The sequence below is a fragment of the Trichomonas vaginalis genome, chromosome V, assembly GCF_026262505.1.
Source record: "Trichomonas vaginalis G3 chromosome V, whole genome shotgun sequence".
Lineage (NCBI taxonomy): Eukaryota > Parabasalia > Trichomonadida > Trichomonadidae > Trichomonas > Trichomonas vaginalis.
The window spans coordinates 7,975,290-7,990,188 of NC_067207.1; the positions used below are offsets into that span (position 1 = coordinate 7,975,290).

At 36.6% G+C, this 14,899-nt stretch overlaps 4 protein-coding genes and 1 pseudogene across 5 annotated transcripts, besides 5 other annotated features; 3 read left to right on the forward strand and 2 right to left on the reverse strand.

Annotated features, from left to right (window-relative positions):
- Positions 1-4,575: part of a mobile genetic element that runs on past the window's edge.
- On the forward strand, positions 842-2,449 carry TVAGG3_0298160 (protein of unknown function, DUF4106 family; the record flags this gene model as incomplete). The annotated part of the gene is made up of 1 exon (XM_051229428.1): positions 842-2,449. One exon carries the CDS (start codon positions 842-844, stop codon positions 2,447-2,449), a length of 1,608 nt encoding a protein of 535 aa, XP_051099158.1.
- Positions 4,576-5,755: 1,180 nt separating the features above from the next.
- On the forward strand, positions 5,756-6,312 carry TVAGG3_0298170 (glycoprotein 38 family; the record flags this gene model as incomplete). Its single annotated transcript, XM_051229429.1, has 1 exon — positions 5,758-6,312. A coding segment is annotated over one exon (555 nt), but the record flags the coding sequence as incomplete, so codon positions are not given.
- A 166-nt stretch (positions 6,313-6,478) lies between these two features.
- Positions 6,479-6,506: a terminal%2Cinverted (terminal inverted repeat of Mariner transposon ID:TVAGG3_0298180).
- Positions 6,479-8,759: a mobile genetic element.
- TVAGG3_0298190 lies at positions 6,559-8,664 on the reverse strand (annotated as a pseudogene). The gene has a single exon. A coding segment is annotated over exon 1 (2,106 nt).
- Positions 7,195-8,174: a mobile genetic element.
- Positions 8,732-8,759: a terminal%2Cinverted (terminal inverted repeat of Mariner transposon ID:TVAGG3_0298180).
- A 1,419-nt stretch (positions 8,760-10,178) lies between these two features.
- Positions 10,179-11,182, reverse strand: TVAGG3_0298210 (WD repeat-containing protein 11 family; the record flags this gene model as incomplete). Its single annotated transcript, XM_051229430.1, has 1 exon — positions 10,179-11,182. A coding segment is annotated over one exon (1,004 nt), but the record flags the coding sequence as incomplete, so codon positions are not given.
- Positions 11,183-13,626: 2,444 nt separating this feature from the next.
- TVAGG3_0298220 (uncharacterized protein) lies at positions 13,627-13,893 on the forward strand (the record flags this gene model as incomplete). Its single annotated transcript, XM_051229431.1, has 1 exon — positions 13,627-13,893. The coding sequence occupies one exon, from the start codon at positions 13,627-13,629 to the stop codon at positions 13,891-13,893; it is 267 nt and encodes an 88-aa protein (XP_051099161.1).
- Between the last annotated feature and the right edge of the window lie 1,006 nt (positions 13,894-14,899).

Genomic DNA, 14,899 nt, shown 5'->3' on the forward strand with positions numbered 1-14,899 from the left:
ACATGGCTGATGGAAATATAACACCTGACGTTCTAAAACATTTATCTCAAAGAACTACACAGAACCATAGAGATGGTATATTTGGTGAAGAGTTTAGAAAGACAGTTAGGGAGAGAGAAGGAAGAGAACCTATTGTACATGACCTTGCAAACGAAAGTTTACAAAATGTCATAAAAACTTACTTTGCAGACAATGAACCGAGAAGGGATGAATATTTAAGAAAACTCAAATGGACAGTACCAAATGAAATGTTAGTATTGAAAAACATGTTCCTTGACAAAATAAAACCAACTACAGAAATAAATGACGAAAGACTGAAACATTGGGTAAAAGCTTTCCCATTCACAAAAGATATTATTGGTAACATGGAAAGAAAACCAGAATGGCTACAAAAACATATATTTGGAAACGAGCTTATTCCATATGGACAAGCTCTGTTTGAAGAGCTTGAACCGGAAACTCAGGAAAGAGTCATGCAAACAATACGCGAAGACTCAAATACAAACTATGACAAAATCTTTCTAGGATATAGGTTACCTGAGATGGGCGACCAGAGCCCAAAGGCAAAAAGGACATGGGAAATTTACAACATACTAGGTGAACATGAGGCAAAGATGCAACAACTTGAAGCAGAGGGCAAGTTACCAAAAGCGACACCAAAGAAGAAGAGAAGAGTAGAACAAAGTGAAAGTAGTGAAGAAGTAACTTCATCTAGTGAAAGTAGTGGCAATGAAGGAAAAAGAAGAGTTAAAAACTCAGTCAGGAAGAAAGTAAAGCTTGGTCCGAGTGGGTTCTATTATGACATATAAATCCAACTATTCTATATTTTTACCCATATGAAATGTACGCCGCTCAGAATATAACGCCAACAGTTTTGGATGCCATGAATGGAAATGTTTCCGAATGGTATAACGAATGCGACAATGCCATTAGAAGGTCAGAAATAGTTCCTGGAACTTACGAATATACAACTGCTGTTTCTTATGGAAACGTAGGTGAGTTTGGAGAAGGTTCTTCAACAACAGTAGATATTGCTTGCGACAGGTTTCATATTATTTCTATTGACAACTCTTTCTTATACGTGGAACAAGACATTGAAATAAAACCTTCTGCCAAGTTGTCTGAAAAGAAAGGTTGCAATGGAATTTTCTATGTCGGATACCAATATGCTCCAGAAGTTTTCATGGGATATAAGATATATTCTAACTCTGACTTAGTTCAAACAGTAACATGGGCAAACTATGAATGGTTCGCTTTAAGAAACTCAGTACAACCACAAGCTAGAGAACAAACAGACCAGTATGCAACTATTGAGAAAATAAGAAGACTTGACCCTAACGTTCCAGGAGTTTATGTTAACCTTTCTGGTTCAGATGGAACTGCTGCCACTAAAGTAAAACTGAAACTTAGAGTTCCTTTGTCATCTTTCCTCATCTTCAGGTTTTTAAGATACTTGCCAAACTGGGCAGGAAAAATTTCTATCGAACTTACTCCAAGCAAAAATAACTTAGTCATTGCACCAACACAAGACCCATTCACTCTTACAGACGTAAAGGGAACAAATAAAACGTCATTCGCCGAATTTTGCAAAGACAAAGTTGACTTAGACTTTGGTTTCTCAAACCTCAACACTGAAGTAAACTATTATTTCAATGCTGCTGGAGATGCTTGGGACCCAGTTAAGTTCACATGCGAAAAATTTGAATGCAAGAGAATAGAAAGCAGACTTGCAGTCTATATGTTGGACCCAGATATTTCAAATGCTTTAGCTGCCAAATATATTGCAGTTCCACTTATGTTCCCTATACACCAAATATCTGTCAAAGACTTTGCAGGTGAAGTTGGAAACCAAAGTGCTGACCCAGGTGCAAGAACAGATATTGCCTTAACAACTGCAATGAAACATGCAGATACTATGTTTGTTCTTTTCAGACGAACTATAAATGACTATTCTTGTTTCTACAACCCTGGTATTAAATATCATATAAACATAGATGGCAAATATTATCCAAGAGAAGAATATTCTACAGTTGAGGATATGAGGTCATACAACTTGACATTAGATGCTATGAACTTTAACAACAACTTCACAACAACCATTAACCCTGAAATGCAAAGTTCTATTATGCCATATGTGAAAGTATGGACCCATACAGGAGGTCAAAAAACTCAATATACAAATGGAGACCGTTCAAACTTTTGGCTTGGCATTCCATTTGCTGACTCAGAAGACTTTATGGGTGGTATTTCAACTGTTGGTACAGTTCAAATACAATATACTGGTGACAGAGACGGTCCAGATGAATTGAAAGCAAAGAAGTTTACAAAACCAATAGCACTTTTCACGGAAGATGCTCTTTTGAAAATTCGTTCGATGAAACCTGCTGGGGCTCCTCAGATTGGCATAACGACAGCTTCCATCGAGCAGATTTTGGCAGCAGGTCAGTAAGTTGTTCTTGAACTGACTTCTCTCCGTCAAATATTGACAGTACGCCAGTTTTGACATAATATTGTATTATAAACTTTCCTTTAGAAATATCTGTAAGTTTTGAAGTTATATTTTTGTCTGCTTCAAGAACTTTCACCATTTCAGTTATACCAACTTTCTTTGCTTTATGAAAATATTTAGGTTCAGCAAAGACTGCTATTCTATAACATTTTCCATTGTTTGTGTAAAGAACTATTCTGTCAATGTATTTGTATTGTTTGTGTGTGTAAACTTTGTTTTGCTTCAATTCGAAGAGATATCTGAATACGTCCATCTTTTTATTCTAAGTAAAATGTCATTTCCGAAAAATAGAAGTGTAAGTGTTTCAAAAGGTTTAATGGCGGTGGCAGATGTGAAGTTAAATTCACCAACTCAAACAAACAGTCAAAGTGTTGTTGTCAATGTCAAAGACAGAGATGTTGAAGTGGGGAAACCATACGAAGACGAAGATGGTATAACAATAGTTCCTGTAAAAGAACAACCAACATATCCTGAAGTTAGCAGAGACTTAAGTTCTGTTGCAGATATTCGAAACGACTACCAACAACTGAAAGACAAACTTAAAACTCAGGAGAAGATTTGTCAAGCTTTAAGTATAATGTTAAACTTGGTCGAACACAACCCTGTAAAAGTGAACTCATATGTCATTGCACCTCATGAAGTTTTGAAAGAACTATTGAAACTTTTGACAGAGGCAGACGATATAAACATCAAAGAAATAGAACCCGACATTAGTTGCTGTGGTGTTTCATATAATGTCATTGACAAGATATACGTTATGAAAGGAGGTGAAACGTTGAACTTAAAATATAGTTTCCCAGACGTTATAAAAATATTTGACGACCACAACATTTCATTAAAATTTATTTGCTAAGTAAATGGCAGAAGACATAATGGTTTATACTATTACGACTAAAAACCCTGAGTCATATAATTCTATAACAACAAACTTACAAAGTCCTCAAGGACGATATTGTAAACTAACCTTAAACACAATGACGACTAAAGCCTGTTTTGCTCTTTTGACACCAGAAGACTTTATTGTTGTGAATGGTAAAAAATACTCCTTTGAAGATACTTACTCAGATATACCACAACAGGTTTTGTTGACTTATTTAATACTTTAAGGACGGGTGTAACATGTGCTGCAACTAGAGCAGGTTTCATTATGTTTGGATGTCCGACTGAGTTTACTATAAACGATATGAGTTATAATACAAAACTTATATCTGGTTTTTACTACCAACAGTTTCCTATAACAGGAAAAGGTGTCATACAAGGAATGTCTGTTCCATTGACTTTAAGCACACCAATCTTATATATTGTTTCAAACTTAGGTTCAAAGTGTTATTCGAATGTCGACAGAAACTATTATGACCAAAAGATACTTATGCGTATAAACAATACTTTCTCTGCTGGTTTGCCTATTGTTCATTCGAATGCAGAGTTTTCAGCTTTAGTAAACTCAAACACTTTAGCAACATAAACTTAACCTTAGTTGACGCAAACTTTGTTCCTGTAAAACTTTTATGTCCTATGTATTTGTCAATGACGGCAGAAAGTTTCGAATTGGAAGATGCAACTGGTGAAAGTATTGTATTACAAGAACAACTTCAACAACAAATAGCTCAAGAACAACAAATGCAACAAATGGAACAAATGGAACAACAAGCTCAAGAATAAAAAAATATTTTTTTTATTTTTATAAAAAAATGTACAGAATAGATGTTTCAGATTTTTATGACTTCCAAGCATTCAGAAATATGTGTCCATTTCGAGACTATAACAAAGCAGTCGAGAATTTGAAACGTTTAGTCATTTATGTTGACTCTGCCCCAGAATGTTATGTCATGAAAGAATGGGATGTTGTCTTTAACAAACCAAGAGCAACAATAGTGTCTGAACAAGAATGTAGACAGAAACTTAAGAAAATAAAGTTGTACAAGTTGGAAGGAAGATGTTAGATGCTTGGGATATCTTATTGTCAAAGTTAGAAGATTTTTCAGTTCGAGGTATAAAGTTCTATACACCATCTCCAAACTTCTATTCTATCTTCACTGGATATAAATACGAACAAGTAGAATGGACTTTCAAAGTTAACGCTCCAGAGGATCATAATAAGACAAAGTTACTTGTTGTTGTTGAGTTCGCCGCCAATCATACATCCGAGTTAGGTACCGGCAATGTTACATATTCTGACACACTCTCCACACCAGTTATCGATAGAGTTCTTTACAACGATGGCAACGAAGTAATTTCAGGCAATTTATACTCAGCCAAAATCATACTCAAAAGTAACTTAACAATTACAAAGACATATTATCTCTTTGCAACAGAAAGCAACGCTTCCAGCGCCTCTGTCACTAGCGTCAAAACATCACAAAATGTTAGCACTGCAACAGCCGTAGCAAGCACGAACAAGACAGAATGGACTTTCAAAGTTAACGCTCCAGAGGATCATAATAAGACAAAGTTACTTGTTGTTGTTGAGTTCGCCGCCAATCATACATCCGAGTTAGGTACCGGCAATGTTACATATTCTGACACACTCTCCACACCAGTTATCGATAGAGTTCTTTACAACGATGGCAACGAAGTAATTTCAGGCAATTTATACTCAGCCAAAATCATACTCAAAAGTAACTTAACAATTACAAAGACATATTATCTCTTTGCAACAGAAAGCAACGCTTCCAGCGCCTCTGTCACTAGCGTCAAAACATCACAAAATGTTAGCACTGCAACAGCCGTAGCAAGCACGAACAAGACAGAATGGACTTTCAAAGTTAACGCTCCAGAGGATCATAATAAGACAAAGTTACTTGTTGTTGTTGAGTTCGCCGCCAATCATACATCCGAGTTAGGTACCGGCAATGTTACATATTCTGACACACTCTCCACACCAGTTATCGATAGAGTTCTTTACAACGATGGCAACGAAGTAATTTCAGGCAATTTATACTCAGCCAAAATCATACTCAAAATAACTTAACAATTACAAAGACATATTATCTCTTTGCAACAGAAAGCAACGCTTCCAGCGCCTCTGTCACTAGCGTCAAAACATCACAAAATGTTAGCACTGCAACAGCCGTAGCAAGCACGAACAAGACAGAATGGACTTTCAAAGTTAACGCTCCAGAGGATCATAATAAGAAAAGTTACTTGTTGTTGTTGAGTTCGCCGCCAATCATACATCCGAGTTAGGTACCGGCAATGTTACATATTCTCTTGGAAAGTCTCCATATTTATCTGCGCCAACTGTTGTTGCTGAAAATCATACAGGACCATTCAAGGCCGGTGAATATATTCCAGTTAAAGTTACATTACAACACTTTGAGGCAAAGACAGGAAACTTCCAATATAGATTCTATGCAGATCAGAAATGGATAGATCTCCCAGACGACAATGTAACTGAAGTAGAAACCCCATCTGCAATTAAGAAATTACATGCCGACGAAGGCAAAACATATCTACTCAACATTCCAGCTCCAAAGTATGAAGATATCAAAGAAGATGGGAAAGTTAAACTTCAAATTAGGTTAGCTGGATCCAAAGATCAAGCTCAATCCAATATCATTGAAACAGAGGTTTCACTTCAGAAACAACAATACGTTGCACCAAGCCCTGATGATTCCAAGCCAACTCCAACACCTGAAAATAGTGGACTTACTGGTGGACAGAAGGCTGGTATTGTTATTGGCGTTCTTCTTGCTGTTATCCTTATTATTCTCATCATCTACTTCGTTTTCTGCAGGAAACCATCTAAAGATAAATCATCATCTGATATCCAAGATGATTCCGGCTCCGGTGTTAATGTGTAATTTAATTTAATTAAGGATGTCAATTTGGAAGAAAAGTGAGAAAATTCCTAAAATGCTAAAAATGAATTTTCCAAACGTACTTTTTTATCTCATTTTTTTGATTTTGAAAAAAATTTGGAGAGAAGAACTCTTCGTTTTTGAATTTTGTCACGATGGTTTTAAAGTATAGGGTGTCCAAAGGTGTGTTTAGCACAAACCTGAATACTGCGAATAGAAATAAACAAGTTACATATATATAAAGTTTATTTAAATATAATCACCATTGGATTCAATCACGCGTTCGCAGCGATCGATCCAGGCTTGAAAGACACGCTTTAAATCATCATGAGAAAATTGCTCAAATTGCTCTCTTACAAAATTTTCAAGATCATCTGGACTCGCGAATTCGCGTCCTTCAGCTCTCTTTTTTAGCGTGCCGAATAAATAAAAGTCAGAGGGTGCAATATCAGGTGAATAAATTGGGTTTGGAACAACTTTGACATTGTTTTCCACCAAGTAATTCATTACCTTATGACTTTTGTGAACTCTTGAATTATCAAAATGAATTGCAAACTTTTGTTTTTGTTGTTTGGATTTCTCAAACTCATCAGAATTGATAATTTGAGTAAGAACATTGTCAATTAGATACTGAGCATTCATCGTATTAGGTTTTTGAAGAATATCAATTGCGATGATGTCATTTACGCCCCAAAAAACCGACAACATCATCATTGGTGTGTCAATTTTTTCTTCGGGAATGTTTGCGGATTTTTCTCGTAAACGAAAAAGGGGATTTGACGGAGTCAAATCCCCGCTCGCAAAAAGTGGACTTTACATGTCAAATTTTATATGCATGTAATGTCCACTTTTATGAGTTTTAGGAAGGAATTGGAAGCCATGAGTTACTGACATTTCATCAGTATCTCATAGCCTCCAATTCCTTCTTAAAATGGGAGAAACTTTGTCCGAATAGTTTAACATTCGGACAAAGTTTCTCCCATTTTAAGAAGGAATTGGAGGGTAAGAGATATACCATATGAATGTATATCTCTTACCCTCCAATTCCTTCTAGAAAGTGTCCAAACTTTGGGTTAATTGCAAACTATTAACCCAAAGTTTGGACACTTTCAAGTGGAGATGGAAGGCTTTGGGGTATATATTAATACAATATACCTCAAAGCCTTCCATCTCCACTACAAATGGGAGAAACTTTGTCCGAATAGTTTAACATTCGGACAAAGTTTCTCCCATCTTTCAATGTAATTGCTACCTGTGAGGTACTGACTTGAAGTCAGTGCTTCACAGGTAGCAATATCCAAAAATTTAAAAACATTTTATCAGTTCGTTAAAGAACTAGAGCCTCCTAGGTACTGAACCAGAATCAGTGCCTAGGGGACTCTAGTGATCTATATAAATCTGAGAAACTTTGAGGAAATTGTTCGACATTTCCTCAAAGTTTCTCAGCAATTTAGCGAGGAATGTTCGTTATCGTGTAGATATTTATAATATATACATGATAACAAACATTCTCCGCTAAAAGATGTAAAATCTTATAAGAAATGATTGCAAAAGAATAACAAATTGCAACAAATTTTATATGAAACTGAACCTTATGAGGTAGTGATTCAAGATCACCGCCTCATAAGATTCAGTTTCAATCTCAAGTATCTCAAAAGTAAGGCTCTATTTTTTGCCATGTAAAGTGTCACTTTACTGTCAAACCGTTTTTATCGTTTTCGTTTACAACATTTTCATCCTTCGGGATCCATATGATTTTGGCTTCTGTTGCATATTGAAACCAAGACTCGTCCCCTGTTACTAAAAAGCGAAACTTCTTGGATTGATACGCACCCAATATAGAGAGGAGCTCTTTCGAAGATTGGACTCTAGATTTTTTTTGAACTGAATTAAGGTTGTGCGGAACCCAACGTGTATACGCTAGTTTGTAGTTCAAATAATTGTGCAGATAATAACTGACTGTTGTACGTGGTATCTTTGTCATCTCCTCTATCCTTCTAAGTGATGCTCTTGGGTCTTCATCTAGCGCTTGAAGAATTGCTTTGATTTTTCTTTGATCCGGCGATTTTTTGTCAATTTTTATGATGGGCGCCTTTTTGTTCATGAAGTGATACATCCTAACATGATACGTTACAGTGGAATAGCTAGGAGCATCCATACCGAAGCATTTTACCAATGTCTCGTAGATTTTTTTACAGTCTTTGCATTTTTTGCAAGAGCGAGGATGTTTTCTTTATGATTCATTAAAAAAATGAAAAAAATCCCGCCAAAATTTCCCGCGAAACCGCCTCTTGTCTCAAAATTCATTTTATATCCCGGCATGGCGCCAAAATACAACATACTCATCATATACATATATTCATATTTTTTATATATATTTATAATCAGCATATATCTCCTTTAATAGTCTCATATAGAGCGCTGTGCTAAACGCACCTTTGGACACCCTATATATTATACACATGTATTGATATTACTATTTTTGTATATTTTAAGAGAAAATTATATTCTCCTAAAGTGAAAACAATTTTCCAAATTGCAGCTCCTTCAAAGATTTCTGAAGACTCAACGGTTAAAATTACAGTTTCTATCACAGATCCAGCTGGTCAAACTGCTACCTCTTTATATTAATATAATATTTATTTTGATATATTTTTTAGTTTAACTTTTTTTCTTTGATAAATATTTTATTTTATATTTTAAACCCTTTATTTTTTAATTAAATCATGTCTTGTAAATCAAATTACAACATGGCAAACTTTTGATTCGATATATATAGTTTACGTAACAAGTGATAGCTCCATTAGAAAGCTGAGTTTTGAAAATTACAATACATAGCATATCATTTCCAGACTTTCCCACTTTATTTTTTTTTTATTTTTTTTTAAAATGTTTCGTAATTTCAGGATGCTTTTCCCCTTTAACTTTGTTAAATGCGTAATTTTTTTCTATCTGACAACTGGCTTGAAAGATCATTGAAAATGCGATATAAACAATTTCATTTTTTTTCGACTTTTTTTTATAAATAAAGAAAATAAATATACAAATAAAATTATTTCTTAATTATTTTGTCATATTTGACAATTATATCCTGTCTCAAAGTATCCAAATCCGCAAACTGTGTTGCGTATCTCGAAGTGTCTTCGTCGTACGGCTTAATTACATCAGCCCTATCCAAGAACATCATCAAATGAAACGCGAGAGCTTTGTATTTTATCTGCATCAAAATTGCCAAAGCAGGATGGAAATCTCTTATTGATATGAACAGCAACAAAGCGTTCATTGCATTTCCAGTATCCAAGAAGTGGTGGGCGGCTCTTCTCAACAAACTCTTCGACTCATTCGAAAACTCTTCCAATTTGCAGACTTCGACAGAATCTTCCATCTTCCGTTGTCCTGAAGATATCTTGCGGCAGAAAGATTAGCGCCAGCTAAATGCATCAATATACAGCCTTCTATAAATCTGTGCTGTGCAAAAAGTGGAACAGCGGTTGTTATCAAAAAATTCTGTCACGTTTTGTGGCAAAATTTTATCTTCGTAACCGAGAAGCAACGCCGAACAAATGCTTGCCACTATTGTGAACTCGCTTTTGTTGGAGAGACTCTTGAAAACTTCGACAGCTCCTCTTCTATCACCCATTCTGAACTTGAACAACAAGTTGAAAATGGCAGAAATCGGAGTATCTGCAGGAGAAAACAGAGAAGATTGAATCCTCAACGCGGAAACAACTTCTTCTTTCCCTCCAAACATGGAATGCCGTGCTTGCAACCTCGGACCTCCCAAACTACGTGAAACACACTTCCAAATAATGGAATCAGTTGGAAATCCATGGTCATTAGCTATCTCAGCTATTTGAAGTGCTTCTGACCATGTTCCTGTAGTAGGATTCGTTAATAATTGCTCACCCATAAGCTCTAACCGTTGCTGGGCGGTTTTTAGCGGTTTTAAGAGGGCAGGTGAAGTGATTCTTTTTACAGATCTCCAGTCTCTTGCAATAACGAATTTCACGGCTTCGTCATTGAGCGGGGAGACGAGGACGAGTCCATTTCCTGTTACAGCGAATGAGGAAACAGAAAAAGGACAACTTTCCACTTTTTCAAGTGAAAAACCAAATTTTCCGTCTCTCGCGTGTACGTACAATCCGCTGGATGATCTCTCGAACTCTATCCTGTCTATGTCGATGAAAGGAGAGTATGTTTGCTTCGATGTACCGAAAGCAAAGTCGTAAAACATAATTACGCCGTCTGTGTCAGCAGTTATGATGCAATCGCCTTTCCAAGCAAGACAAGTTGTCCTGGAGTTCTCCCGTGAGTTACGCAGCCTCAGAACAGGCATCTGTGCTATGCCGTTCTTGTATGTGTAGACTTGGATTTCTCCGGTAGATAATAATACGGCGAAATTGGGAGTATCGCCTTGGAAACATGTTGCTGGTATTCTGGATACTTGGACTGCAACAGCGGTGATGGATGTTTGAAGAGTCATCGGCTTTTGTTTGACATCATAAAAAATACCAAGGTCGTATTTGCCGTGGACGAAAACGCCGAGCTCCTCTGAACATATTAGGTCTGTGGCAGGGCCAAGGCGAGTGTGGATTGGAATAACTTGGCGCTTGGGAAGATTTATTGATCCACACTCGGTTTTTGAGTACCACAGAAGGACATCTTTGGTAAGGAACTTGATCTTTTCAATGGATGTGCTGGATGCAAGGTAGTTCTGTGTGTATTTCCCTTCTGAAACGTCTGCGAAAATTATCTTTCCGGTTGGAGTGCCGAAAGCAAGGATTCCGTCGTAGAAATCGTAACAGGTTGGTATCTGTGGTATAATTTGAGACTGCGCGATGACGTAAGGTATATCATCTTTTATGGCAAACATAACTAAGCCATTTGATGGAGAGAACGCGATGTATCGCTCGGGAAGTGCACGGTTACATGCAGCGGATAGTGGTAAATACTTCGATTTTAAGTCAAACAGCTCTCTTTTCAATTTTATTGTTCCTGATTTTGTAAAAATGTAGTCTTCGTTACAGATATAGATACTGAGTGACGAGTCTTGACCATAAACTGTAATTTCGTTGTCATTTGTTAAAGAAGGAAGCAGTTTATGGAAAGATGATTGGGATGATTCATCGATTACAAGATTTCGGCCAGATTTGGTCGCTATGTTAAACGTAAGTATTTTTCCTTCAAGCATAATTAATAAAATATTACTAATATGGGGATGATGTTGAATTTCTACGATTTTTTCTGATTTATCTAAAGTATGGGATTGAGATTGAGATGTTGGAGCCTGCTTGGCATTCTTTGACGTGATAATTGTAAAGGATGGACCATTAGAATATAGAATTGCAGTGAATATATCTGAACTATTAACAGCCATCCTTGTATATGTACCAGGAACATCTATCTTCCAAAGTATTCGTGAGTTTTTCGCTTGATCTTCAGCTTCATACGGCCAAAAATCGATACTATAAATTGTATTTGGTTCTGCAAAGCCTAAAACGATTTTACGGGACCATTGAAGCTCCGATACATACTGAGCTTCAGATACTTGACGAGTGATTCCGAGTGTAAGACCTGATTCACAATCCCATAACAAAACTCTTCCGCAATCGTCTGAAATTGCAAGATAAGGTAGCTCATAGTGGAATTTAAGGCAAGTTATGTTAGAATTTAGAATTTCAATGGATCATAAGAAAGAAATATCATTTTTAGTAGTTTTATAGAGATAAATTGTGCCTTTACCGGCTAATGCAAGTAGCCCACATGCTTCCCAGTCCATGCTCCCTGTGTTGAACACTTTACTAGGTGGACAAAGTGAAGCAAATCGTATCTTAGCTTTATTAAAAGGATTCGCTTGCATTTTTTTTATAAATTGATATCGTCAAAAATTTTAATTCTACAATGTTTTAAATATATTAATATTTAGTTGTACAGAATCAAATCACATCTACTTGAAAAAAAAAAGGTAGTGGGGCTTCCAGGCGCGTTGCGCCCTCTAGCCCGAAGATGTTTAGTATAAAACCGCTTTTTAACTTCACTTAAAATGCCACGTAAGCTACGTAAGAATATACGTAAGAGGAAGGGAGCATTGAAACATCCAATAGTAAAACTGACACCACAACAACAGTTGCAACAACAAATGCTGAATGACCCCACTATGTTGCAACAAATGTCAAGCAACCCTATGCTTTTAAACCGAGTTATTGGTGCACAGAGTGGAGGTTTAAGAGCGGCACTTTTAGCGAAAATGGCAGGCTATGGTGGAGCTGCAGACGGAACAGCTTATAACCCTCAAAGTCAAATGAATTTGAGTTCACTCAAAAATCAAATAACAGATGTCAAAAAGTCAAACATAGACATACAGAAACAAATAAGTGAAAACGAAAAGAAACTAGAATATGACAGACACACAAAGAAACTCAATGAGTTAAACGTAGAGAAAAAGAAGAAAAGAACAACTGAAAGAACTAAGTACAGAGGAATATGCGAAAAAAGTGTCAGAAAAAGCAGCAGAAGTAGCAAAAATGGAACAAGATGTTATAAATTTGAAAAACCATACTACTCAATATAAAGTACTGAAAGATGAAGAAATAAAACAAAAAGCCCTGAAGACATATATGGATAGCGATGAGTATAAAAAAGAAGTTGAAGCAAATGTAAAGGCAGAAAAACTTTTACAGTTGCAAAACCAAACCGTACAGTATGAAAACTTAGCACAAGAAAGTAAAAATAACGACGCAGCCATGCAAAAGGCAATGAAAAGCGCAGAATATATAAAAGCTAATAATGACTGGTTAGACGCCCAAGCCAACGCTAAAGCAGCCCAACTTATAGGGTCAATAAGGACAAAAATACAAGCGGATGAAGACAGTTCAAATGAAGCTTTAACGAATGCTGACTTTAAGAACGCCTTCGAAGCTCTTCATAGTAAGGTGAAACTAGTGAACGACTTCTCATCTGGAAGAAACTGAAGTCTGAAGGTTTCGACAAAGAGTTAAAAGAAGTAGCACAAAATATGACGAAAATAACAGATGCAGCAACGAGACAGGCAGTTCAAAGTGCCCATGACGCCGTTAGAACAGCTGTTGTGGAAAGTCAAGAAAAGAGTTACAACAGACCAAAAGAGACCTAGTAAATGCTTTCTTAAGAACGAAAAGTCAGGTAGGACATTATGCTGCAGATGGAACATATGTGCAGCTGGTGGAACTTATATACCAGCTGGTGGAACTTATATACTAGCTAGTGGAACTTATATACCACCAAACCCTCCAAGAGAAGCACCTGCACCAGGACTACCTAAAACATTTACATCGTCACATGGACACAGACACAGGCATGCACCAAAACCAACACAACAACCAACAGTTCAAAATCCAGCACACAACAACAACAACAACCAGCACAACAACCACCTCCACAACCAGCACAGCAACCAACAGTTCAAAACCCTGCACAACAACCACTCCACAACAGCACAAACAGTTCAAAACCCTGCACAACAACCACCTCCACAACCAGCACAACAACCACAAACAGAGCAAGGACATAAAAGAAGTAGAGAACAAGGAAACCAAGATTTCTTAAAAATGCTTAAGGAAGAATATGGTTACCCAGATACTCTTGACTTTAGTGACAGATATAAAGAAGCTATTAGAAAGTTCAAGGAAGGAAATACAGACCCGAACCTATTTAGCTTTATGGTTCAGCACCAAATGGGATATAATTTCAAACCTGGAAAATACAAGCTCGCTAAGGGATATGATTTAATAGCATATCATCCAAATGACATGAACGAATTTACTCCGAGATATTTGGTGTCAGAGCTAAATGACAATTCAACTCTCTTCATGAAACGCGTAAAAAATAGAGACGGAACGAAAGAAGAAAGGTTTATGAGTCCGGATGACTTAGATAGGGAACTTTTTAAAAACGGTCTCGGAATATATGAAATGCCAGCAGATGAGGTACAAGAAACTCAACAGGAAGAAGTTCAGATACAACCAGACATGGAAGAAATAGTTCAGCAACAACAGCTAGAAGAGCCTGAAGGAAACGAACAAGTCCCTCCTTTGGAAACTAACCTCACAGAACTAGATGAAGATTTGGAACAGCCGAAAAATCTTGACCCTCAACAAGAGTATGAGGTGAATATGGAATCTTTCCAAGAGTCTAAAAAAAATTCGGCTGACATAGTAGAAGAATATCGAAAAATGTTTGCCGACATACAAAAGACTCCAACATCAGATGAAAATATTCAGCATAGAATGGAAGTACTGAAAGATAATGTACGCAAATACAACAATCCTTTTTACTTACGACCATATAACGTTCAATCTTTGGCTGAACTCGGTGAAAATAAAAGGTTAAATTTCAACAAAACATATAGAAATGAAACATTGTTTAAAGTTCATTCAGAACCTAACCAATATGGAAACAAACTACTTTTGTTTCTGCAGACTATGGAATACAATGAGATGGGGTCATAAAGCTAATCCGGATAGGTGGTTCATAAACTTACAACCACAATTCCAAGAAGTTGTAGACGCAATGGAAGTGAATGGTGAACCAGATATAGCTGGTATTTTCAGCG